This window comes from Hemitrygon akajei, chromosome 3 (genome assembly GCF_048418815.1).
Source record: "Hemitrygon akajei chromosome 3, sHemAka1.3, whole genome shotgun sequence".
Classification (NCBI taxonomy): domain Eukaryota; kingdom Metazoa; phylum Chordata; class Chondrichthyes; order Myliobatiformes; family Dasyatidae; genus Hemitrygon; species Hemitrygon akajei.
In genome coordinates, this window is record NC_133126.1 from 50,322,725 (window position 1) to 50,349,020 (window position 26,296).

The 26,296-nt window shown below is 42.0% G+C and overlaps 1 protein-coding gene across 2 annotated transcripts in view; it reads left to right on the forward strand.

Moving 5' to 3' along the window:
* Positions 1 to 26,296, forward strand: part of gpr137c (G protein-coupled receptor 137c) — a 49,934-nt gene that overhangs the window by 14,091 nt on the left and 9,547 nt on the right. For both annotated transcript variants that reach the window (XM_073039845.1, XM_073039846.1), the window contains exons 2-5: positions 10,215 to 10,264; positions 13,788 to 14,016; positions 22,583 to 22,732; positions 24,905 to 25,030. In XM_073039845.1, coding sequence (XP_072895946.1) covers positions 10,215 to 10,264; positions 13,788 to 14,016; positions 22,583 to 22,732; positions 24,905 to 25,030 — 555 coding nt within the window. The remainder of the gene's footprint in view (positions 1 to 10,214; positions 10,265 to 13,787; positions 14,017 to 22,582; positions 22,733 to 24,904; positions 25,031 to 26,296) is intronic.

Below are 26,296 nucleotides of genomic sequence, written 5' to 3' on the forward strand. Positions count from 1 at the left end.
GAACTGAACACAGTACTCCAGGTGTGGCCTCACCAGTACCCTGTATAGTTGCAGCATGACCTCCCTGCTCTTGAATTCAATCCCTCTAGCAATGAAGGCCAACATTCCATTTGCCTTCTTAATAACCTGTTGTACCTGCAAGCCAACTTTTTGCGATTCATAAATAAGCACTCCCAAGTCCCTCTGCACAACAGCATGCTGCAAGCTTTCACCATTTAAATAATAATCTCCTCTTCTATTATTCCTTTCAAAGTGGATGAAATCGCATTTACCAACGTTGTATTCCATCTGGTAGACCTTGGCCCACTCACTTAACCTATCTATATCCCTCTGCAGACTTTCCACCTCCTCTGTACAATTTGCTTTTCTACTCTGTTTACTGTCATCAGCAAACTCAGTCCCCTCTTCCAAACCATCAATGTAAATGGTAAACAGCTGCAGGCCTAGCACTGACCTCTACAGCACCCCACTCACCACTGACTGCCAACCGGAGAAACACCCATTTATACCAACTGTCTGCCTTCTATTGGTTAACCAATCCACTATCCATGCCAATACTCTTCCTCCAACTCTGCATCCGTTTCTTATTTATAAGTCTCTTGTGCGGCACCTTATCGAACGCCTTCTGGAAATCCAAGTATACGACATCAACCTGTTCCTCTCTATCTACTGCACTCATTATGTCCTCAAAGAACTCCAGTAAGTTTGTCAAATAGGACCTGCCCTTTCTGAATCCACGCTGCATCTGTCTAATGGAACCACTCCTTTCTAAATGTTTCACTATTTCTTCCTTAATGACAGCTTCAAGCATTGTAAACAAAATACTTTTGGTCTTGAATTTCATTTGTCTTGGGTGTCTACAACATTTGCATAGCTTTTTTTAAGAAAAGCTTAGTTCTTCCAAGCCCTTCTTCCTAATTTTTAAGATCATCCTATCTTAAGATTCTAATGGGATCTTAATGGGATCTCCCTAATGGGAGTTATCTACAGGCCCCCAAACAGCAGTCTGGATGTAGGGTGTAAGTTGAATGAAGAGTTAAAATTGGCATGTCGCAGAGGTAGTGATACAGTTGTCATGGGGGATTTCAACATGCAGGTAGACTGGGAGAATCAGAATGGTACTGGACCCCAAGAAAGGGAGTTTGTGGAGTGCCTCTGAGATGGATTCTTAAAACAGCTTGTACTGGAACCTACCAGGGAGAAGGCAATTCTAGATTTAGTGTTGTGCAATGAACCGGATTTGATCAGGGACCTCGAGGTAAAGGAACCATTAGGAGGTAGTGACCATAATATGATATGTTTTAACCTACAATTTGAGAAGGAGAAGGGAAAATCGGATGTGTCAATATTACAGTTGAACAAAGGGAACTATGGAGCTATGAGGGAGGAGCTGGCCAAAGTTCAATGGAACAATACCCTAGCAGGGAAGACAGTGGAACAACAATGGCAAGTATTTCTGGGAATAATGCAGAAGGTGCAGGATCAGTTCATTCCAAAGAGGAAGAAAGATCCTAAGGGGAGTAAAGGGTGGCCGTGGCTGACGAGGGTAGTAAAGGGCAGTATAAAAATAAAAGAGAAGTATAACATAGCAAAGATGAGCGGGAAACCAGAGGACTGGGAAGCTTTTAAAGAGCAACAGAAGATAACAAAAAAGGCCAAGAAAAAATGAGGTACGAAGGTAAACTAGCCAAGAATATAAAGGAGGATAGTAAAAGCTTCTTTAGGTATGTGAATAGCAAAAAAATAGTTAAGACCAAAATTGGGCCATTGAAGACAGAAACGGGTGAATTTATTATGGGGAACAAGGAAATGGCAGATGAGTTGAACAGGTACTTTGGATCTGTCTTCACTTGGGAAGGCACAAACAATCTCCCAGACGTAATAGTGGCCAAAGGAACTAGGGTAAAGGATGAACTGAAGGAAATTTATATTAGGCAAGAAACGGTGTTGGATAGATTGAGTCTGAAGGCTGATAAGTCCCCGGGACCTGATGGTCTGCATCCCAGGGTACTTAGAGGTGGCTCTAGAAATCGTGGACGCATTGGTAATCATTTTCCAATGTTCTATAAATTCAGGAACAGTTCCTGCTGATTGGAGGGTGGCTAATGTTGTCCCACTTTTCAAGAAAGGAGGGAGAGAGAAAACAGGGAATTATAGACTGGTTAGCCTGACGTCAGTGGTGGGAAAGATGCTGGAGTCAATGATAAAAGAGGAAATCACGACACATTTGGTTAGCAGTAGAAGGATCAGTCCGAGTCAGCATGGATTTATGAAGGGAAAATCATGCTTGACTAATCTTCTGGAGTTTTTTGAGGATGTAACTATGAAAATGGACAAAGGAGAGTCAGTGGATGTAGTGTACCTGGACTTCCAGAAAGCTTTTGATAAAGTCCCACATAGGAGATTAGTGGGCAAAATTAGGGCACATGGTATTGGGGGCAGAGTAATGACATGGATTGAAAATTGGCTAGCTGACAGGAAACAGTAGTGATTAACAGGTCCCTTTCGGAATGTCAGGCTGTGACAAGTGGGGTACCGCAAGGTTCAGTGCTGGGACTGCAGCTGTTTACAATATACATTAATGATTTAGATGAAGGGATTAAAAGTAACATTAGCAAACTTGCAGATGACACAAAGCTGGGTGGCAGTGTGAAATGTCAGGAGGATGTTATGAGAATGCAGGGTGACTTGGACAGGTTGGGTGAGTGGGCAAATGTATGGCAGATGCAGTTTAATGTGGATAAATGTGAGGTTATCCACTTTGGTGGCAAGAACAGGAAGACAGATTACTATCTAAATGGAGTCAAGTTAGGAAAAGGGGAAGTACAATGAGATCTAGGTGTTCTTGTACATCAGTCAATGAAAGCAAGCATACAGGTACAGCAGGCAGTGAAGAAAGCTAATGGCATGCTGGCTTTTATAACAAGAGGAATTGAGTATAGGAGTAAAGAGGTCCTTCTGCAGCTGTACAGGGCCCTGGTGAGACCCCACCTGGAGTATTGTGTGCAGTCTCCAAATTTGAGGAAGGTCATTTTTGCTATTGAGGGAGTGCAGCGTAGGTTCACAAGGTTAATTCCCGGAATGGCGGGACTGTCATATATTGAAAGATTGGAGCAACTGGGCTTGTATACACTGGAATTTAGAAGGATGAGAGGGGATCTGATTGAAACATATAAGATTATTAAGGGATTGGACACACTGGAGGCAGGAAGCATGTTCCCGCTGATGAGTGAGTCCAGAACTAGAGGCCACAGTTTAAGAATAAGGGGTAGGCCATTTAGAACGGAGATGCGGAAAAACTTTTTCACCCAGAGAGTGGTGGATATGTGGAATGCTCTGCCCCAGAAGGCAGTGGAGGCCAAGTCTCTGGATGCATTCAAGAGAGAGTTAGAGCTCTTATAGATAGCGGGGTCAAGGGATATGGGGACAGGGCAGGAACGGGGTACTGATTGTGTATGATCAGCCATGATCACAGTGAATGGTGGTGCTGGCTAGAAGGGCCGAATGGCCTACTCCTGCACCTACTGTCTATTGATTCTAACATCAGATGAAATGGTTTCTTTTTGTATTACATTTCATAATTTTAAATAGTGTTGGCGCATGGCCAAGTGGTTAAGGCGTTCGTCTAGTGATCTGAAGGTCGCTAGTTCGAGCCTCGGCAGAAGCTGCATGTGCATCCTTGAGCAAGGCACAACCCACATTGCTCTGCGACCACGCCGGTGCCAAGCTGTACGGGTCCTAATGTCCTTCCCTTGGACAACATCGGTGGCGTGGAGAGGGGAGACTTGCAGCTTGGGCAACTGCTGATCTTGCATTTTAAAAAAACCTTGCCCAGGCTTGTGCCCCGGAAACTTTCCAAGGCGCAAATCCATGGTCTGTCAAGACTAACGGAGGCCTACACAATAACTTTAAATACACCAACTGGATTGCACCCTTAATTCTAATGAACTTGGTCTAATTAAGCAGACTTTGATAACATTCCATTGAATACTATTCTGATGTAGTTCTCCTTTTGAGTATTGTGGCCAAAACTAAACATTACTCAGAACAGAAACCAATCAGCTCTGCAACCAAATCGCACTCGTGGTTTTAAATCTGAATCTCATACTAAGTGCCAATATTTCACAAGCTTTCCTGGTTATTCATATCTGTGGACTCCTTTTCACGTTTGAAACCTCAATCCTGGAACACCTTTTCAAATGCTGAAATCCAGTTCCCATACTTTTAACAGTTATTCCTGGACAGAGTAGGTCGAGTTTTCCATCCACCCTCCAACATTCAATGGATCATCCTTGGCAAATTCTGTCAGCTCCCACAAAGTTCCACCACCAGGTACATAGTCTCTTGCCTCTCTTTTCACATTTTGAAAGGGTCATCCCTTTTGCAACTCGCTGGTCAGCTCCTCCCCATTAGATAGCACTTTCCCATGCAGCGGCACGAGATGCAACTCTTATCTGTTCACTCTGCCCTATCCACCACTGAAATCCATGTCTTTTGCTTCTACTCCTTCTAGTCTATGTACTGAATGGAGTGTTCATTATCTCACCTCAGTCCCATTGGAGAATCCAAATGCAGGTTGAGTGACTGCATTGTGAAGAACCTGTGCTTAGTCTGCAGGAGGCCATGAGTTTGTTGCCCGATTCATCTCTTTCCCACTCTAACATCAATGTAACCTCCTGCGTATTACAACAGCCAATACAAGTTCGAGGAGCAAGTGCCTCATCTTCCAACTTGAAACAGCCTGAACTTGATATCAAGTTCTCTTACTATGGATAACTTGCTGTTTATTCATTTGTCTGTCATTCTTTTTGCCTTTCACATCTACTGTATATTCTGTTCTGCTAGGTATATTCTATCCAGATGGACTAATACTTTATACAGGCATTCAAACATTTAAAACTTTTTAATACTTTCAAACATTAGCAACATGTTACACAGACAAAGGAGATTAACTGCCTTTTTCTGTCTATTAGAGAAAATATTCCACCTGTTCTACCAATCCATTCAAGCCCCCATCTTCTCTGCTACTTATACCAACGTTTTTACTCTTTCTAGTTTTTTGATGGGGTTCCAAGGCATGAAACAGTTCTTCATTCTGCCTTTCGTGTGCATACCATTCAAAGGTTGTTCCAGCATTTTCTGTTTGTACTTCAGACCTCTAGTCTCTACAGTTCTTTGATTTTTTTACTCAAGCGCATCTTTTAATCTTTCCAGCCTGGTTTCTTGCCTGTAATGGCCACGATCAAAATTGCAAAATAGTATTCCCTTCCTGTTACCTTGACTATATTTCTTTTCTGCAACCTCAGAAGACTTTGGCTCATTGACCTAGTTTGTATATTTCTCTTGTGTCTTTTTACATGATCAGCAAAACTGTTATTTCTACAATTAACTGAAGGTTCATGGATTGTTTCCAATTGCAATTTCACACTCCACGGAATAACAAAACTTATTTTCCCTATCTCCTTGCCTCCTGACAACTGCAACATCAACCCCAATCAGTGTCATGTTTCAATTCCATCATGAACATGCCCACATTTTCTTATCTATGCATTGTTCCTGTCTGTCAGAGTAAGCCAGATCTCTCACCTGTATAAACCAGACCTATCCACCTTGTACATTTTTCTTTTCCATTTCCTCATGCCATCATCTTCAAATTAAAATTACTGAAAACTAATATTTGATCTCTTTAGATTGTCAGCAGAATTCTCATTTGATTTCTCCCTAAATCTCACTTTTTTAAAACCCTCCTTAAAACTACTTCTCTTGTTAAATACAGTATTGGAAAGATCATAGTCTTCATACTGGCTGCCAGTTACAAGCTGTGTTTTAGTCTTCCAGCGATTTCAATTGATGATTTAACCCTTAAGACTGTTTTACTTTATCTGTTTGAATTGTTATATTAGCGCATCTGTTCCTGATATTCTTCAACATGCCTTTACCACAGTTGAGTCTGAAGGTATCAATATTCTCTTAGCAAACATCCCAGCCACTAATTTAAACCGGCTCAACCAAAACTCTGTTCTGTATCAATTCTCCCTGGATAATCATTCTTGTGTTTGCTGTTGAAGATTGAATAACTACTGTAGAAGACAGTAAAGTATAGTAAAATTTCATCCCAATGTTATTCCCCTCTGATGCCTTGCATTCATCCCATTTGAACAAACGTCTGGTGTTTCCACCTTTTGTTCAACTGTTTGTGGTTGCTTGAGCCTGAGCAAGATCTTTACACCAATCTGTCTTGCCACTTTCTGCTTCCCCGTCCAACTTCCTTTGATCAAACTGGTAGTCAGTCCCCTGATCTAAATTTGCCTTGACATTATTTTGATAGCATGCACATGAAAGGCAGAATATAAATGTGTAGTTTTCTGACAGGAAGTATAAATTCTGTCTTTCTGCACATTTTTGTTTGAATCTAATAACTCCTAGGGCTTCCATCTCCTGTAAAAATACATTGCTTTGAAAAATTGAGTTTTCTTCCTTGGCAGCATTAATAAATTTGCCTTGTATTTTGAGACCTTTCAACACTTAACGGTGCTTTACCTAGTAGCACTGATATTACAAAGAAATTATCTGTGTTTTTGTCCACTTGCGTCTTTGTACTTTTAATTGATGTTTTTCCTATTTTGTCATATTTGACCTTAGAATCCTGTCTTCCTCTTTATATAATCTGTTCATGTTTTCTCTGGGATGATGAAGGGAAAATATCTGCACTTGGGTTGCACATGAGCCAAGTCTCCTGTTGGCCCAATGCTTTAACTGTCTTCCTCCATCTTCTGAATCCTCATCCTGCACATTATCAAAGCACAGGAGCAACATCCACTCATGTGACAAGGATAGATTATAGCTTGTTTTACACAAACTTTGAATTCCACTATGTTTTTTTTAGCACAACACGTTTTCCAGATGTTCAGCATGCATTCCAAATTCCTTTTGGCAAAGTCAGATAATACTGCATTTATAAAATCCTTGACTGCATTTTCAGCCTCTTTTGTCATTTAATGTCCCCTGCTCTACATATCATCCCTCCCTTTGTTCTCTAACTTAAAACTTTTGTTGTCAACTCATCTGAACTTAGATGAAATGTCATCATCCTAGAATGTAAGCAATTATTAACAGTTTTAACAAATTGCATCTCACTGACGATCTAGACAAGTGCACCTCAAGGTTATGTGCTTAACCACTGCTCTCCACACTCTTTTCACATGACTGTGGCTAAGCAAAGCCATAAGTTTCCTGTGGCAGAATTTAAGAGTGTGACGATGAGGCTTACAGGAGTGAGGTTGGCTGGGTAAGTGGTGTCTCACCCTTGCACTGTGTCAACAAGACCAAGGAACTGATTGTAAACCTCAGGAGAACACATCAGTCCTCATTGAGGGGTCAGTGGTGGAAAGGGTGAGCAGGCACTTCCTGGGTATTGATATCCCAGAGGATCTACCCTGGACACAAACGTATTAATGTAAGCATGAAGAAGGCAGCTCTACTTCATTCGGAGCTTGAGTAGATTTAGTACATCACTGAAGACCCTTAAATTTCTAATAATGTGGTGGACAGCATTCTAACAGGTTGCATCACAGCCTGTTGTGGTGGCTTTAGTGCACAGGATTTGCAAGAGTTTGCAGTGAATATTAGATTCAACCAGCTCCATCATAGGCAGAACACCCCTCACCAGAGTGTCTTCAGAGGTGTTGCCTCAATGCATGCATATGTCCTTAAAGACCCCGATGAACTGGAGCATGACGTTTCTCATTGCTACTATCAGGGAGGAGGCACAGAATCCTGAAAATACCTATTCAATGATTTAGAAACAACTTCTTTCCCTCTGCCATCAAGTTTCTGAATAGTACTTGATCACTACCTCATTTTTTTTTTTGGCACTATTTTATTGTTGTACGAGGGGTGATTGATAAGTTCGTGGCCTAAGGTAGAAGGAGTCAATTTTAGAAAACCTAGCACATTTATTTTTCAACATAGTCTCCTCCTACATTTACACACTTGTGGCACGTGACCAAGTGGTTAAGGCATTGGACTAGCGATCTGAAGGTCGTGAGTTCGAGCCTCAGCTGAGACAGCATGTTGTGTCCTTGAGTAAGGCACTTAAATCACACATTGCTCCAATCTACCCAGCTGAAAATGAGTACCGGCAAAATGCTTGGAGTTAACCTCAAGATAGACTGGCGTCCTATCCGGGGGGAGTCTAGTACTCTCAGTTGCTTCACGCCATGGAAACCGGCATAAGCACCAGCCTGATGAGCTTATGAGGCTCAGGACGGACTTTAACTTAACCAACGTTTACACACTTAGTCCAGCAGTTGTAGAGCATACAGATCCTTCTTTGTAGAAATCGTCATCTTGGACCTCCAGAAATGGCCCATAGCAGGTTAATTGATAAGTTGTGATTGATAAGTTTGGGTCCTAAGGTAGAAGGAGATGGAGTTATTACAGCTCTCATTACATGCATATGCAGTTCAACTCTTTGATTATGCAAAAAGTTTGAAGTTAATAACTCATCTCCTTCTACCTTAGGCCATGAACTTATCAATCATTCCTCATAACTAATAAATTTTTGTCTTTGCACTGTATTGGCTGCAAAATGCAAATTTCACATGTCAGTAATCATAATAAATCTGATTCCTGGAGTTGGTAATTTTCAGTTTTTCCATTCAGAATTCCAGCATTTGATGTACATTGCATTCTTTGGGAGGAATTGCATTTCCTTAATCTGAAAATATTGGAAACAATCCTATTCGCCTAACAAATTAAAGATGTTTAACTTTTTTCTATTTTACTGAAATGTTAAGCAATCTCTTATAATCACTATTTTACCTTTCTTTTGATTTTAGCCTTTTTAGAGGTTATAGCCAGCATTGTCCTTGTAGATCCAAATCCCAAATCTTGTGTATGATCATTCTCTCACCATGTCTATATCCTTGCCTAAAATATTAACAACAGGTGAAGATGAACATGATGCTCTATTCCATGAGGCAATCATACTGTCTTTCACTCAGTTTCACTCAAGCCACTAGAATTTTCTTCTCGCAGTTTATGCTTAGCTTTTTTGGCATTTCTTTAGAATGCCTACCTGTTCATTGCTTTTGCATATAGATCTAAAATTGGGATATTTTTCTCCAGATTTGCATGTTCCTATGATCTAAACATAGAGGGGTTTAGGCTAAAACATTCTAAGTCATCTGACATTTCTAGCTAATGCAGTTGTGTAGTATAATCTACTTTTTATGTAAGTATGAATAAAATTGTGTAAGCAGAATGTGGAAATAAAGCAAATATATTTTGAAATCATTACAATCAATGAGTTACCTATATTTCTAGAAATAAGGATTTTTTATCTAACTGCACCTTCTACAGTTGAATCAAGATAAAGTGAGTCCTTCATGATCCATGACCCACACTCTTCGCCATACTTCCATTCAGATATTTCCACTTCACATAGCATTTGCTAACTTTTCAAAATTACCATTTCACATAACAATTTGTAATGTTTCAAGCCTCTGAAATATGTTTTTTCCATGGTCTTTCAAATGTTTCATAGCTCTGTGATAGTTACTTCCATAAACCAACTTAATTTCCTCCTGTGTGGTCATTACTGACATAGCACCAAAGAGCTACAACCAGCCACTGGGCTTTTCATAAATAGATACTTAACAATTTATGAATTTCCTAGAAACTGAAATGTCCTATATAAATGGCTTTTTTTTTTCTTCCTTGCTTTCAATAACCCTCTCCAGTGGGTTGCTACAACTAAATTTTCTCCTTGTTAACCAGGATACTCCTCCTTCTCCCTCCCCTCCCCCCCCCCCAAACCAGTTGTTTTCTCCTGTTTCTTGGCTGTATAATAATGTTGGATAGCATCATCTGCAGAAAACATGACAATTTTTAGCTATGTCACATCTATTTCTGCCTAACCCTCAACTGTTCTATCTACTCACTCATGTTTTTTGTCTTCATTCCCAGTTCTCCACAGTGAAGTAAACTTGCAGCTTTGTTATTTCATTTGGTGTTACATTCATCCTCCCAAAAGACCACTTACATCCATGCCAAGCTTTTGGCCAACCCTCCTAGTCTGTATTGAATTCACTGATCCAATGAAAGAAATTAGTAAACTGGCTTGAAGATTTAATGTCCTGTGCACAATTGTTTTGTACTATTTCATTCACTTTCTGATTGTTTCATTATCATAATGTGCATTTTTTTTGCAGGTTATTTTCAAGGCCAAAGCCAAATATTGTCCAGAACTTAACAAATACAAGTGAGTAGCAAATATGCATTTTGGAAATAATTACATTAAAATGAGCATATTTCCAAAGAACATGATATCACAAATTAGCATTTCTGTTACTTCATTAAGTGGCCAAAAACATTTTTTTTTTGGTGAATTTAGCTTAAAATGTGTTGAAAATGATGTATGTCAGTGTTTGATTTGCAACATAATATAGCAGTTTCTAACCAACAGTAGACCATAAGACTTAGGAGTAGAATTAGACCATATGACTCATCGAAACTGCTCCACCATTCAATCATGGCTGGTCCTTCTTTTTTCCAACCCCCCCCCCCCCAGCCGCACTCCCCGATCTTCTCCCAGTAACCTTTGATGCTTTGCCCAATCAAGAACCTGTCAGGCTCTGCCTTAAATACACCCTGGCCTCCACAGCTGCCTGTGGTAACAAATTCCACAAATTCACCACCCTCTGGCTAAAGAAATTTCTCCGCATCTGTTTTGAAAGGGCGCCCCTCTACCCTGAGGCTGTGTCCTCTTGCCCTATACTCCCCCAACATGGAAAAACAACTTTTCCACATCTCATGTCTAGTCCTGCCAACATTCAAAAAGTTTCCATGAGATCCCCCCCCTAAATTCCAATGAATACAGACCCATAGCCATCAAACATTCCTAGTATGATAACCCTTTCATTCCTGGAATCATCCTTGCACGCCTTCTTTGAACTCTCTCCAATGCCAGCACATTGTTTTTAGGTGATGAGCCCAAAACTGTTCACAATACTCAAGGTGAGGCCTCACCAGCATCTTATAAAGCCTCAGCATCACATCCCTGCTCTTGTATTCTAGACCTCTTGAAATGAATGCCAACATTGCATTTGCCTTTCTCACCACCGACTCAGCCTGCAACCTTGTGTTTTGCACAAGGGCTCCCAAGTCCCGTTGCATTTCAAATTTTTAGATTTTCTCCATTTAGAAAATAGTCCACACATTTATTCCTTCTACAAAAGTACATGACCATGCATTTTCCAACATTGTATTTCATTTACCACTTTCTTGTCCATCCTCTTAATCTGTCTAAGTCCTTCTGCAGTCTACCTGTTTCCTCAACACCACCTGCCCCTCCACAAATCTTTGTATCATCTGCAAACTGTCACCAATGCCATTTATTCATCTAAATCATTAATATGCATCATTAATATGCATCATAAAAAACAGTCCCAACACTGACCCCCACGCAACACCACTAGTCATTGGCAGCCAATTCGTAAAGGATCCTTTCATTCCTACTCGCTGCCTCCTACCAATCAGCCAGTGCTCTAACCATGCCAGTAAAATTTCCTGTAAGACCATTGGATCTTAACTTGGAAATCGGCCTCATATGTGGCACCTTGACAAAGGCCTTCTGAAAATCCAAGTAAACAACATCCACTGCATCCCCTTTATCTATCCTACTTGTAATCTCCTCAAAGAATTCCAACAGGTTCATCAGGCAAGATTTTCCCTTAAGGAAACCACGCTGACTTTGTCCTATCTTGTCCAGTGTCATTAAGTACTGTACTCCATAGCATCATCCTTAACAATTGACTGCAACATCTTCCCAACCACAGGTCAGGCTAATTGGTCTATAATTTCCTTCCTGTTGCCTCCCTCCTTTCTTAAAGAGTGGAATGACATTTGCAATTCTCCAGTTCTCTGGCACCTTGCCCAAGTCTAATGATTTTTGAAAGATCATTACTAATAACTCCACAATCTCTACCGCTACCTCTTTCAGAACCCTAGGGTGCAGTTCCTCTGGTCCAGTTAACTTAGGTACCCTTGGGTCATTCAGCTTTTTGAGCATCTTCTCCCTTGTAATAGTAACTGCACTCACTTCTCTTCCCTCACACCCTTCAACATCTGGCACATTACTAGTGTCTTCCACCGTCAGGACTGATGCAAAATACTCATTTAGTTCATCTGCCATCTCCTTGGCCCCTGTTGTTACTTTTCCAGCCTCATTTTCTAGTGGTTCTATATCCACTCTCATCTCTTTTATTTTTTACATACTTGAAAAAGCCTTTACTATCCACTTTGATACTGTTTGCTAGCTTGTTTTCACATTTCATCTTTTCCCTCCTAATAATTCTTTTAGTTGCTCTCTGTAGACTTTTAAAAGTTCCCAATCCTTTATCTTCCAACTAGTTTTTGCTTATTATATGCCTCTTTTGCTCTAACATTAGCTTTGACTTCCTATGGTTGTACTATTTTGCCATTTGAGAATTTCTTCATTTTGGAATGCATCTATCCTGCACCTTCCTCATTTTTCCCAGAAACTCGTGCCATTGCTGCTGTTTTGGCACTTTTGCCAGCATCTCCTTCCAATTTACTTTGGCCAATTCCTCTGTCATACCCCTGTATTTCCTTTACTCCACTGAAATACTGCTACGTCAGACTTAACTTTCTCTCCATCAGATTTCAAGTTGAGTTCAGTCATATTGTGATCACTCTCTCCTTGGGGTTCTTCTACCTTAAACTCCCTAATTAGCTCCGGTTGATTACATAACACCCAATCCAGTATAATTTATCCCCTAGTGGGCTCAATAAGGTACTGCTCTAAAAAGCCATCTCATGGGCATTCTCTTGAGATACATTTCCAACCTGATTTTCCCAGTTGACCTGTATGTTGAAATCTCCCATGATTTGATGCCATTCTTTACCAGCAGAGCCAAGCCGCCCTCTCTGCCTCCCTTCCTATCCCTCCGGTACAAAGTGTAACCTTGTACATTTAGCTCCCAACTACAACCATCCTTGAGCCATGATTCACTGATGGCCACAACATCATACCTGACAATCTGTAATAGTGCAACAAGATCATCCACCTTATTTCTTGCACCCCATGCTTTGAGATTTAACACTTTGTGTACTGTATTTGCTACCCTTTTTGATTCTGCAACCCTAATGCACTGATGCCCGCCCTGCTGGCTGCAATTTTGTCCTATCATCTGCCTGCCCTTCCTGACAGCACACCATCTTGCTTTTATACTATCTGTTCTATCCTGAGTCCCTTCATTCTGGTTCTCACCTCCCTGCCAAATTAGTTTAAACCTTCCCCAATAGCTCTAACAAACCTGTCCACGAGAATGATTCCCCTTGGGTTCAGGTGCAACCCGTCCCTTTTCTACAGGTCATGCCTCCCCTAGAAGAGGTCCAATGATCTAAGAACCTGAAGCCCTGCCCCCTGCACCAGCTTCTCAACCACGCATTTAGCTGCCGGATCATCCTGTTTCTATCCTCACTGGCACACGGCACAGGCAGCAATCCAGAAATCACTACCCTGGAGGTCCTGCTTCTCAGCTTTCTCCCTTGCTCTCTCATTTCTCTCTTGAAGCTTTCCAAGTGGGTGCTTCTCAAAGTGAACCATTACACTCTTGTGACTCTTTACTAATTTCAGTTATTGAAATAGAAATTGTATGAAGCAACATGTAAACTAATACAAATTGTATTTACTAATGCTAATTCAAGCTATTGATGTAAATACATAGAGCTTTCCCTAACTATTTTTTCAATGCTTTCAGGATTCCATTGCGGCTGACATTCTTGTTTGTTAGTATTCTATTTCTGGTGGTGAATTTCACATGTGCAGTACTTGTCCAAGGAAACGTGCCAGAAAGCCAATTGAAATGGACTGTGTTCGCTCGCGTGCTCATCAATGATAGCCTTTTTGTACTTTGTGCCATATCGTTAGCAGTGTGCATCTTCAAAATTGCAAAAATGTCATCTGCAAATGTTTATCTCGAGTCAAAGGTAAGATTACTTTTCAAACTCATGCATTTTAAAAATGTACTTTAAATATTGTTAACATCTATTTGTCTGTCTCCAAATTTTTAAAGCTTTTTAAAATTAAACTGACAGTTTCAGTCAAATTAATTTATGTATTTATTTATTTCTACTTTGTACCTTCAGCTTTGATGGTTGTAAACGGGTCATATTCTGCATGGAGGTCGGTCACCGGTGGGGTGCCTCAGGGAACTGTTCTGGGACCCTTACTCTTCGTGATTTTTATAAATGACCTGGATGAGGAAGTGGAAGGATGGGTTAGTAAGTTTGCTGATGACACTAAGGCTGGAGGTGTTGTGGATAGTGTGGAGGGCTGTCAGTGGTTACAGTGGGACATTGATAGGATGCAAAACTGGGCTGAGAAGCGGCAGATGGAGTTCAACCCAGATAAGTGTGAAGTGGTTTATTTTGGTAGGTCAAATATGATGGCAGAATGTAGTATTTATGGTCTTGGTAGTATGGAGGATCGGAGGGATCTTGGAGTCCGAGTCCATAGGATGCTCAAAGCAGCTGTGCAGGCTAATTCTGGTTAAGAAGCCATACGGTGTATTGGCCTTCATCAATCGTGGAATTGAATTTAGGAGCCGAGAGGTAATATTGCAGCTATATAGAACCCTGGTCAGACCCCACTTGGAGTACTGTGCTCAGTTCTAGTCGCTTCTCTACAGGAAGGATGTGGAAGCCATAGAAAGGGTGCAGAGGAGATTTACAAGGATATTAACCTGGACTGGGGAGCATGCCTTATGAGAATAGGTTGAGTGAACTCGGCCTTTTCTCCTTGGAATGATGGAGGATGAGAGGTGACCTGATAGAGGTGAATAAGATGATGAGAGGCATTGATCGTGTGGGTAGTCAGAGGCTTTTTCCCGGGGCTGAAATGGTTGCCACAAGAGGACACAGGTTTAAGGTGCTGGAGAGTAGGTACAGAGGAGATGTCGGGGTAAGTTTTTCACTCAGAGTGGTGAGTATGTGGAATGGGCTGCCAACAACAGTGGTGGAGGCGGATACAATAGTGTTTTAAGAGACCTATAGATGGGTACATGGAGCTTAGTAAAATAGAGGGCTATATGTAAGCCTAGTAATTTCTAAGGTAGGGACATGTTTGGCACAACTTTGTGGGCCGAAGTGCCTGTATTGTGCTGTAGGTTTTCTATGTTTCTATTTTAAACCCACAGTTTTAATGGTAGCCAGATACTCTTGGGAGCCATTAAGGAGCAGAAATTGTCTAATTTTCATTATTACTACTATGCAGATTTCAACAGAATTATGCCTCACTATTTGAATGGAAGGTGGCTGTCCCCTTACTATTAGTCATGGGAGTACCTTAGTGCAGACCACACGTAAACAACATTTTTGGTATCCTAGATAATAATTTAATTCTATTAATTATAGAAATTGTGTAAAAGTGCCAAATTCAGTTAATTACCAGGAGCTATACTCTGACCACTACACTATTGCGCAATACCAGAAAGTTATAGTAAAAGCAGTAAATACTGGAAATGTTCAGTGAGTTGGACAGCATCTATGGTGAAAGCAGTGTTAACGTTTCAGATCACTGACTTCCATCTCAATCGAATAAAGTTCTGAAACGAGCATTTTTAAATTCCATGTGGGAGGGTAGTAGTGGAGAGAAAAAGGGGAATATCTGCAGATTGATAGTTGCTGGTGCTGTCAAATTAGAGGTAACGTAAGCCTGTTAATTACTAATTATCCTGAAAGATATGAAAATCAAAACTAAATGAGGATTATAGGGTTTTAAATGCTGTGACTGAGATGCAGAGCATTGCATTTGCTGGACATCTGGAAAGAAAATTAATGCAAGGAAAAAACAGTAAATCAGGCAATATTGATGAAAAGAGTAAAACTGAAATGTTGGTGATCTTGCACGAGAACAAGTAAATCAATTACATATATTGAATAGATTTTTTTAAAGTGCAAAAACTGTAATACTGTATATTTAACAAAAAGAAGTGAGGTAGTGTTCATGGGTTCAATGTCCATTTAGGAATCGGATGGCAGAGGGGAAGATGTTTCTCAATCGTTGAGTGTGTGCCTTCAGGCTTCTGTACCTCCTACCTGATGGTAACAGTGAGAAAAGGGCCTTCCCTGGGTGCTGGGGGTCCTTAATAATGGACACTGCCTTCCTGCCTCTCTCACCACTCCCTAATAATGTCCTGGGTATTTTGTCGGCTAGTACCCAAGATGGAGCTAACTAGATTTATAACCTGCTGCAGCTTCTTTTGGTCTTGTGCAGTAGCCCCTCCATTAGCCCCAGACAGTGATGCAGCCTGTCAGAATGTTCTCCACGGTACAACTATAGAAGTTTTTGAGTGTATTTGTTAACGTGCCAAATCTCTTCAAACTCCTAATAAAGTATTGCCGCTGTCTTACCTTCTTTATAACTACATCGATATGTTGGGACCAGGTTAGATCTGCAGAGATCTTGACACCTAGGAACTTGAAATTGCTCATCCTCTCCACTTCTGATCCTTCTGAGGATTGGATGTGTTCCTTCGTCTTACCCTCCCTGAAGTTCATGCGATCTCTCCTGGAAAATTATTGTTCTTATTTTTAAAGAACTCTTCATGCAGTTTGAATAGCCCTCACTAATGCACCTGTGAAGGACTGAGGAGCTTGCTAAAATGGCTGATAGTCTACACTCAGCCAGGCAATAGTGCATAATTCCTCCTCTCTTCCCTGCCTTAATAAGCCTGATCAGCAAGGCACCGGACAAAGTCACCAGCAGCTGCGTAACAGACGATGCCGGGCCATGTTTTTCCAATGCTCACTTTGGTACGAACACTAGGAAGTGCTGACCACTTTGCAGCTTTGACAGTGCCACTGTACCGGGATATCAGAGGTCTGTGAACACCATGGATTCCAGCTGTCTAGTGTTCACTACAGACACCCTTTCAGGGCAACATCTCCTGTGTGACACTGGTGCTCAAGTGAATATGCTGCCAGCGTCACTTATTGACAAGAAGGCAAAGAGCGACACAACCTCACTGGAGGCCGCCAATGGCAGCAGGATCCAAACTTAATGGGACACAGTGGGTGATGCTCTGTTTCAGTGGGCCATGTTACACATGCAACTTCATCCTGGCTACTGTGGCTGGACCTCTGCTCTGTGCAGATTTCCTGTATGCCCAAGGACTATTAGTCAACACTTTTTTTTAAAAATGAACTGCTGGCTTGTAGATGTCCTACTCCCCCAGTAAGTTCTCCACAATGACTGTCAAGTGCCTGCACCACCATGTGCGAGTTTACTCGACTGCTGGATGAATGCCCAAACCTCACCAAGCCCACATTCTTCACTATTGTCACAAAATATGAGGTTGAGCACCACATTCACCACTAGTCCATGCTGAACCCTGAAAAGCTGGCAACAAGGCAGAGTTTGCCAACAAGGAAAGACTTGACATTGTACACTGGTCGAGTAGCCCTACTTGCTCCTCCATATGGTCCCCAAGTCCAATGGTGGTAGCTGCCAGTGTGGCAATTAACATTGCCTTATGACAATGTTCCCTCTACTTCATAAAGACTAGTGTGTGCAAAAATCCTGTGCTCTGCGATTTATTTATTTTTTCCCCCCAGTGACAACATGTGCACACTGAATTTTATATAGCGGTATTCATTTTAAGAGCTTGAAAAACATCGTCAATCAGAATTTTGATCTCCTCTGGGTATGATCGTTTTCGCTGTCATTCATCAGCACTCTCAAAACAGATAGCAAGCCTGTAGCAGGTAATGAAGGATTTTCTTGTTGGAGCTTTTGCACACCGTCAATATGTGATTTGCTTGCTAAAGGTCACTTCAAAAAGTCAAGTTTCCAAATGTTACTCCACTTCCCACTTACAAATTCTCCAGCAACTTCTGCATCATGACAATACACACAAGTAACACCAGTTTCTGTATTGTACAAAAATATTTCTCATAGCTGCACGTTCCTGATCTCATGAGCTTTTGGTGTAGCAGTTTCTACTGTTTCATTACTGTTTCAAAACTGTTCAAAACTGTTTCATGTTTTAAATGAACTTGCAGTTCTTTTGTGCTTCTTTGGAATTCAACATAGTGCTAAATTTGACATAGTGAATCAATTAATTGCTTCAATAAAAATAGTATAAATCTGCAGGCACATCATCGCAAACTCCACATTGTCCACATCAGAAACCGGAAAAGGAAAGGTGATTGTGTACGATGGCATAATTAACATGCTTATGAGGTAGAGAGTGACAGCCTTTTGTGTATAGTTTTCCTTTGTGCATGCGGGCACCTTGGAGGGAACGTTGCTTAACAAGGTTACCACCCCTTATCATTACTCGGTCTCACGCATTCAAGAATCTCCGGCACTTAGCCAGAAAATATTTTTTCGAAGTCGATCTAGTTGAGGGCTACCAGTGGGTGCCTGTACTCGGAGGCCAATCACGAAACACCTGTGATACCATTTCACCTCTGTGTTTCTGCACGTGCCGTTTGGGCTGAAAAACGTAGCACGGATTTTCCAATGACTGTTGGACTCTGTATTAAAAGACTTCGATTTTCTTTTTGTTTACCTGGGTGACGTGCTTGTCGCCGAATCTGAACAAGTATCTCATCTCTGCACACTTCAAGTGCTTAGCCAATGCTGGCTGATTATTAACCCTGCTAAATGCCAGTTTGGTTTGTCAACCGTTGACTTTCGGGGTCATCGTGTCTCTGCAGAAGGTGCAAAACCCCTCCCGTGCTATTGTGGACACCGCACTAAAAAGCTGCAGGGGTTTTTGGGTACAGTGTATTTCTATCACCACTTTATTCGCGAGCTGCTGAACTTGCGCTCCCCCTGTAGTGGCATCCGTTAGTCTCACGAGACCATGGATCTGCGCCTGGAAAGTCTACTGGCGTGTCTTCTTCAGGGCACAGGCCCGGCCAGGGTTGTATGGAAGACCGGCAGTCGCCCATGCTGCAAGTCTCCCCTCTCCGTGACACCGATGTTGTCCAAGGGAAGGGCAAAGGCCGATACAGCTTAAAAGTGGCATATACAAAGGGTTGTGTAGCAGCCCCTCACCGGCAACTAGCAGCTTCCTTTCCTCCGAAAGGAATCACAGCACGTTTGACCGTGAGCTTCTCAGTGTCTACCTGGCTGTCCGTTGTTTTAATGTTCTTCCATTTCACAGCATTCATTGACCATGAACCCCTCATGCACACAATGGCCAAAATATTGCACTATTGGTCCGCAGAGCAGCAATGCCACCTGGCCTACATATTGGAGTTCACAACTGGTATACAACATATCAAGGAGTAAAATAATGCCAGGGCTAAATGCCTCTCATGGCCAGCTGTTGAGGCCATGTGGTTATGGCAGCCGACCAAGTTGCAGACCCTAAGCTCGAAGCCTGTGGTTGGCTGACATGAAGTTTGGGGAAGCTAGGGTTTCTCTCCTGTGCGATGCCTCAACCAGTCACCCTCGCCCCATGGTGCCCACAAACTGGCAGACTGTTTTTAACTCCATGAATGGCCTCTTGCATCTGGGCCGGAAGGCCTCACAGAAATTGGTTGCACTAAAGTTTGTGTGGGATGGCCTTAGAAAGGATGTGCATGATTGATCTGCAGCCTCTGTGGAGCGCCAGCGAGCAAAACTTGACCATCATGTTCAGGTGCCATTTTGAGGTCCCTGAGCGACAGCTTTACCAGTCAATGTGGACCTAGATGGTCCTCTTCCTCCCACTTCCCCCCCCACCCCACGGTTTCTCATACCACCTTACCATGGTGGACCGTAGAACCATCAGATGGCCAAAGATCATCCCTCCAGCATTGACGACAGCTGCAGATGTGGCTCCGGCGTTCATTAGCACAGTCCCCAGTTCATATCAGATCTCCGGGCTGCAGGGAGTGGTTTCACCGCTCCTTAAAGGCTGCTCTGAGGGTTCCCTGATGGATGAATGTTGACATGATCATCTCCCAGGGGCCCAGCTGGGGCTCAAAACGGCACCAAAAGAGGACCTGCACTCCGTAGCTGAGTTGGTATATGGGCAGCTGTTACGAGTTCCAAATAATTTTATTCCTGATGCCATGACCGCCTGGTCGACTTCTGAACCGTGTTCCATCCTCATGAATTCAATTCCTTTGCACCTATTCCTACCTCCCATCAGCACTCTCAGGTTCCTGTTAACTTGCATTCCACCTCATTGGTTTTCGTCTGCCATGATGCATACCAACATCCCCTTAGGAACCCTTGTGATGGCCCGTTCCGCGTTTTGGAATGGAGAGAAAAGACTCATCGTACGATGGGTAAACCTGTTTTCGGAGATCACTTTAAACCAGCCCACTAAGTTTTAGAGGATTCCACTACTATGCCCTTGTCATCAGATGGCCATGGGTGTGTCAACGCACCTCTGGGTGAGCCAGAGGCACCTGCTGTTCCAATATCTATGGAACATGGGGCCCAAGCTGGGTGGATCTAGATGGGCTCACGATCTTAGTAAATTCTTGGGGGTGGGGGGGTGCTGTAATGGTAATGTAATTGGTGGAGACGTACAGAATTCACATTTAGTCGGGGTTCACTTTAAGAGGCGGGTCTGATGTGATTACATACTACATAAATACTTTTGCCGCGCTTTGTGCTCAGTTTTTTGGAGTTTGTAAAGCAGCTGTCACAGTTTCTCTGAAACCTAAAAAGCCTCACGCCATTTGATTTGTGAAAACCTTCAGTATGTTCTCCCTGGGACCGCTTGGGTTCCTTCTATGCGCTTCTTTCTTCCAACATTCCAAAGAAGTACATGGGTTAGTGTTGTGATGGAAAATAACTGGTTCTTTGAGTCTCAACAGTAGAGGCCTGGACACACACAGTTTTAATAATAAGGAATTTATTATTAAAGGGGAAGTTGGGTCAACACAAGCAACTACAATACACAGGAAATGGTGTGGGGACAGGGTACGGTTACACAGACAAAGAACAAGGGAAAAGCACTACGACAGCTATCCCCCTTGACCTTGGATAGCTGCGGCTCCCTTACCAGGACAAACGATAGACCTTCCCAAACATAAATCAATGAACTTACCTTCAATGAGGTGGTCTGTAAGAGAGACCGAGCCAGGCACATGTCTCACCTTTTATAGCATGGGGCTGGGCGAGATAATCCAATTAAGGTGACCAATAATTTAGGTGTGCATTGATTAGTTGGGAGGGTCCAAATGTTGATTGGCGTGTGGTGTGTCCTCCGACCAGCCAGGTGGCAGTGCGTCTGTCACGTGGCCGGTATCTCTGGATACAGTGAGTGAGTTGGCACTCAGAGTTTGATAACACTCACGGGGTGTCCAGCACAGTCCCTGCTGACTTTCTTTTTGCAAATGTAGATTGAAACAGTGAAATGCATCATGTGATAAATAAAAATAATCTAATCTGCAATTATGGTCAACAGCTGCATTTTTGTCATTTTTTTTGGCATATTCCAAATCTTGGTATTCAATGGCTTCAGAATAAACAATATTTCCTGTTCTGTCTGAACTGGCCAGTATTGATAGATCATCAACTAATCCAGTTTTTCTCTCCACAGCTACTACATAACCTGGGTACTTTCAGTGTGCTTTTTCAGATTTCCAGCTGGTGCAGTGAGGAATATTTTTAATCCGCTTCTAATATAACTTCAAACAGATCATTTACAATTTTAAAACCTTCAACTCTGTAGTGCCATGATCTCTTGCATCAGGATTTCTTGGTCTCCATCTTATCACAGACATTACCTTTTCCTTGAGACAGAGGCTGTAAACGTTGGGATCTGGAGCAGCAAACGATTTGGGGAAGGAGCTCAGTGGGCTGTACAGTGTCTGTGGAAGGAGAGGAGTTGTTGACATTTCAGTTTGAAACCCTGCATCAAAATATGTAATATTGACCATGCATTCCCACTCTCAGACGCCGCTCAACCTTCTGAGTCCCTCCAGTACATCGTTTATTACTATATCTTTTCTTTCCACGCTCCCTTCTGTATCTTGATATTTACTTTAACACCATGGCCAAGTGGTTAAGGCATTCATCTAGTGATCTGAAGGTCGCTAGTTTGAGCCTTGACTGAGGCTGCATGTGTGTCCTTGTGCAAGGCACTTAACTACACATTGCTCTGCGATGACACTGGTGCCAAGCTGTATGGGTACTAATGCCCTTCCCTTGGACAACATCGGTGGCGTGGAGAGGGGAGACTTGCAGCATGGGCAACTGCCGGTCTTCCATTATTTTAAAAAAACCTTGCCCAGGTTTGCACCCTGGAAACTTTCCAAGGCGCAAATCCATGGTCTATCGAGACTAACGGAGGCCTACACTACACACACTTTAACAGCAGGCAAAGGCAGGAATCATGAGAGGTCATTGACCTGCAGTGTAAATCCCCTTTCTCTCCACTGCTGCTGCCTGACCAGCTGGTTATTCCAGCGTGTTCTGAATTTCAGATTTTCAACATCTGTAGGGTTTTTTTTTTTTGCTTTTCAGTTACCTAGAAACTGCAGTGGATTAACATTGAGAATTATCTGTTGAATCTCTGATTAACATGTATTCTTTCTTCAGGGAACATCTGTTTGTCAGGCCATGATTGTGGGTGCTGCAGTGATCCTGCTTTATATCTCCAGGGCTTCCTATAACCTGGTGGTTGTTTTCATGGCCCCAGAGGATAGGCCTAGTTCATTCAACTATGGCTGGTACAATGTATCTGATCAGGTAGGCACAATAATGTAATTTTCTGCTTAAAATCAAAGCAGCTGTGTGTTTTGTGAATTTTCGTGTGAGGAGTGATTTCACTTGCATTTTCAGCTATAGCTTTGAAGTCTGTTATTTAGGAAGCAGCGCATACCAAATGCTAGAAATACTCAATGCCAAAAACGTTCCTGAGTGAGTCCAGCATTCATGGTCTCATGAGTTGTTGGAAATGCTTAGCAGGTCAAACTGCATCTGCGGAAAGAGAAACAGTCGTAGTTTTATATCTCCTCAACTATCAGGCTCTTTAACCAGAGAGGATAATTTTACTCAACCTCACCCACCCCAACCTATGGTTCCACAACCTACGGGCTCACTTTTAAGAACTCTACAATCTTGTCCCATAAATCTACTATTTATTGCTTTTTTTCCCCTTTGCACAGTTTGTCTTTTGCACCTTGGCTGTTTGTCCCTTTGTGTGCAAATTAATCTATTGATTCTATGTAATCACTGTGAATGCCCAAGAAAATGCATCGGAGTAGTGTAAGGTGACTAAGTTGTTTGATAAATTTAGTCTGAACTTTGATAGAACTGAAAAACGGGTACACTTGTCAAGCTGCAGAGAGGGTGGGACAGGGGAATGTCTCTGATTGCAACCAGGGTGATGAGGATCTGCTGTAAAGAAAGATCAATGATTGAATGGCAGTGGTTACACAATGAGAACCAAGAGACAAGAATGTGAGAGTTACAAAATGCACAACAGGAGGAAAAGCTCATCAAATCAGTCTGAAGAGTCTCACAAAGAAAATAAGCTGAGTTGAGATGACAAATGAATGACTGACACAATCTAAAGAAATTAAACAAAACTGGTAAAATTCAGTACTATCTATAAGGCTACAATGTGCGCAGACAGAAAATGGGGTGCTCTGTCAAACTTCCACTGGGTATCTCAAACAGTGCGGGAAGCCATGGACTGGTGGGTCAGAGGAATGGAATGAAGAACTAAAACAGACAATTGGAAATTCTGGGTTGCCACTATAAATGTGGCAAATGTTCCACAAAGCAATTGTTCAATCTGCATTACGTCAATGTGAACACTGAAGGCAGTACACTGGGTTGGAGGAAGTATATGTGAATTGCTGCTTCATCTGCAAAGATTATTTGGGTCTGTGAATGGTAGGAACCGAAGAGATGAAAGAACTGGTGCTGCATCGCCTATGGCTGATGGAACATGCTGTAAGAAAGGGAGCATTAGCAGCAATATAGGGAGTCACAATGGGAATGGTCCCTGTGAAATGCTGAAAAAGGTGGAGAGCAAAATGTGTTAGGTGATGGAATTTCTTTGGAGGTGGCAACAAATGATCTGTTGAATACCAGACTGTTAGAGTAAAAGGTGAGGACCGGGGAGATCTCGGTCCTTACTCTCTCCCCTCTGGGACAGAGCAAGAGCATAGACATGGGAAATGGATGAGATGAAGTAGAGGACTTTATTAACATGAGTAAATGAGAAAAAAGTGAGGTATGTACAGAAATTCCCATCAGAACAAAAATTAAATATTCCGCCACAAAATGAGTCTTTGACCTGAAGCATTAACAGAATTAATGAAATAAATTGAAACAAGGTGGTCTTTTACAAGTTAAGACTCCTTTTCCAAACTACTTTAAATGTTCATTGATTTATCTTTTCTCCTTGCCGTTTTTGGATTTTCCCTTGAATGTTGCACCTGACTCTGTTTCGGTTTGCAATGGGTGGTCAGGGGAGCAGAGAAGGTTATTGGGGTCTCCCTACCTTCTGTCCAAGACCTCTTTCAGAGTCGATGCCTCCAGAAGACATCATTAAAGACCCCTCACACCCTCTCCATGAACTGTTTGTTCTTCTGCCATCAGGTAAATGTTACAGGAGCATCAAAACTAAAACCACAAGGATACTAAACAGCTTCCTCCCACAGGCAGTCAGACTGCTAAATAGCCGCTCTACCTGATTCTGCTTTGGACACTTATAACTTGTTTTTAACTGACATGTGGTTGTTGTGTTTTACTATTTATTGTTATGTCTATTATTTAGTGTTGCGTTTGTTATGTTATGATTGCACTGCTCCTGGGAAACGCTGTCTCATTCTGCCCTGCAGAGCTGATGTACGGTTAGAATGACAATAAAGTTTTTGTATCTTGTACTAAACTGCCGGGTGTTTACAGGCTGACGTGGAGAGAGTGAGTGACCAAGCTTACCTGGCTTTTGGAATCATTCTTTTCCTGTGGGAGCTCTTGCCGACGAGCTTGGTGGTATTCTTTTTCAGAGTGCAGAGGCCAAATCAAAATCTGGTATGAAATTGCTTTAACAGATTTTCTTGGGAGATAAGTTTTCCCTTTCATCTATCACATGCCACTAGCAATGTTTATTTTAAATTGTTCAATGTGTTGTGCTAACACTTTCAATGCTTTCCCGTTCTCCAGCGAATGCTCAATCGAATGGATGCAGGTAGAAAAATGTAGGTGTCGACCATTCCGTTCCTAAAGCTCTCTCTGCCATTCGATCAAGGCTGATTTTGCACACACATTTTTTAACGCTTTACGTGCTTGCTTAACAAATCTCGGTCCTGCAGAACTACAACTGACCTAGTATCAAGATCTGCTGTTAACCACTTCTCAAGCATGCTATAACTTCCTTGAAGTTTGCTCAAAACTGTACTAAAGCACTACTTCACTACATTTGATTGCTGGCCCTTCAGATAAAGTAAGATAAATTGACTTTGTCAGTGCCATTTGTTTGCCCCAATTGTACCTATAAACTACTGATTTCTTCTCCCTGCCCCAGATCATAAAACACAGGAGCAGAATTAGGCCATTTGGCCCATTGAATCTGCTCTGCCATTTCATCGTGGCTGATGTATTTCTCCCTCAGCCCCAATCTCTTGCCTTCACTCCATATCCCTTCTTACCCTGACTAATCAAGAATCTATGAACCTCTGCCTTAAATATACCCAATGACCTGGCCTCTACAGCTGCCTGTGTCAATGAACTCAATAGATTCACCACTCTTGCTAAATAAGTAACTTTATAAATTGATGTACTTCTATTCTGAGGCTGTCTGTGTCTGTATTCTGAGATGGTGGGCTGTGTCTTAGATTCCCCACCATTGGAAGCATTCTCTCCACATCCACTCTATCTGGGTTTCAATGAGATCTCTTCCCCCAACCCCACTCTTCTGAATTCCATTGAGTAAGGCCCAGAGCCTTCAAACACTCCTTGTGTGATAAGCCTTTCAATTCTGAAATCATTTTCCTGAACTTCCTTTGAACCATCTCAATGTTAGCACATCCTTTCTTAGATTAAAGTCCCATACCTGCTCTCAGTACTCCAGTTGAGGCCTCAACATTACATCCTTGCTTTTAATTTCTAGTCTTCTCAATGAATGCAAATATTGCATTTGCCTTACTCGTCACTGACTCAACCTGTAAATTAACCTTTAGGGAATCTTGCACCTCAGAATTTTTTGATTTTCTCTCCATTTAGAAAATAGTCTTTTTATTTCTTCTGTCAAAATGCATGACCATAAACTTCCCAACACTGTATTCCATCTACCACTTT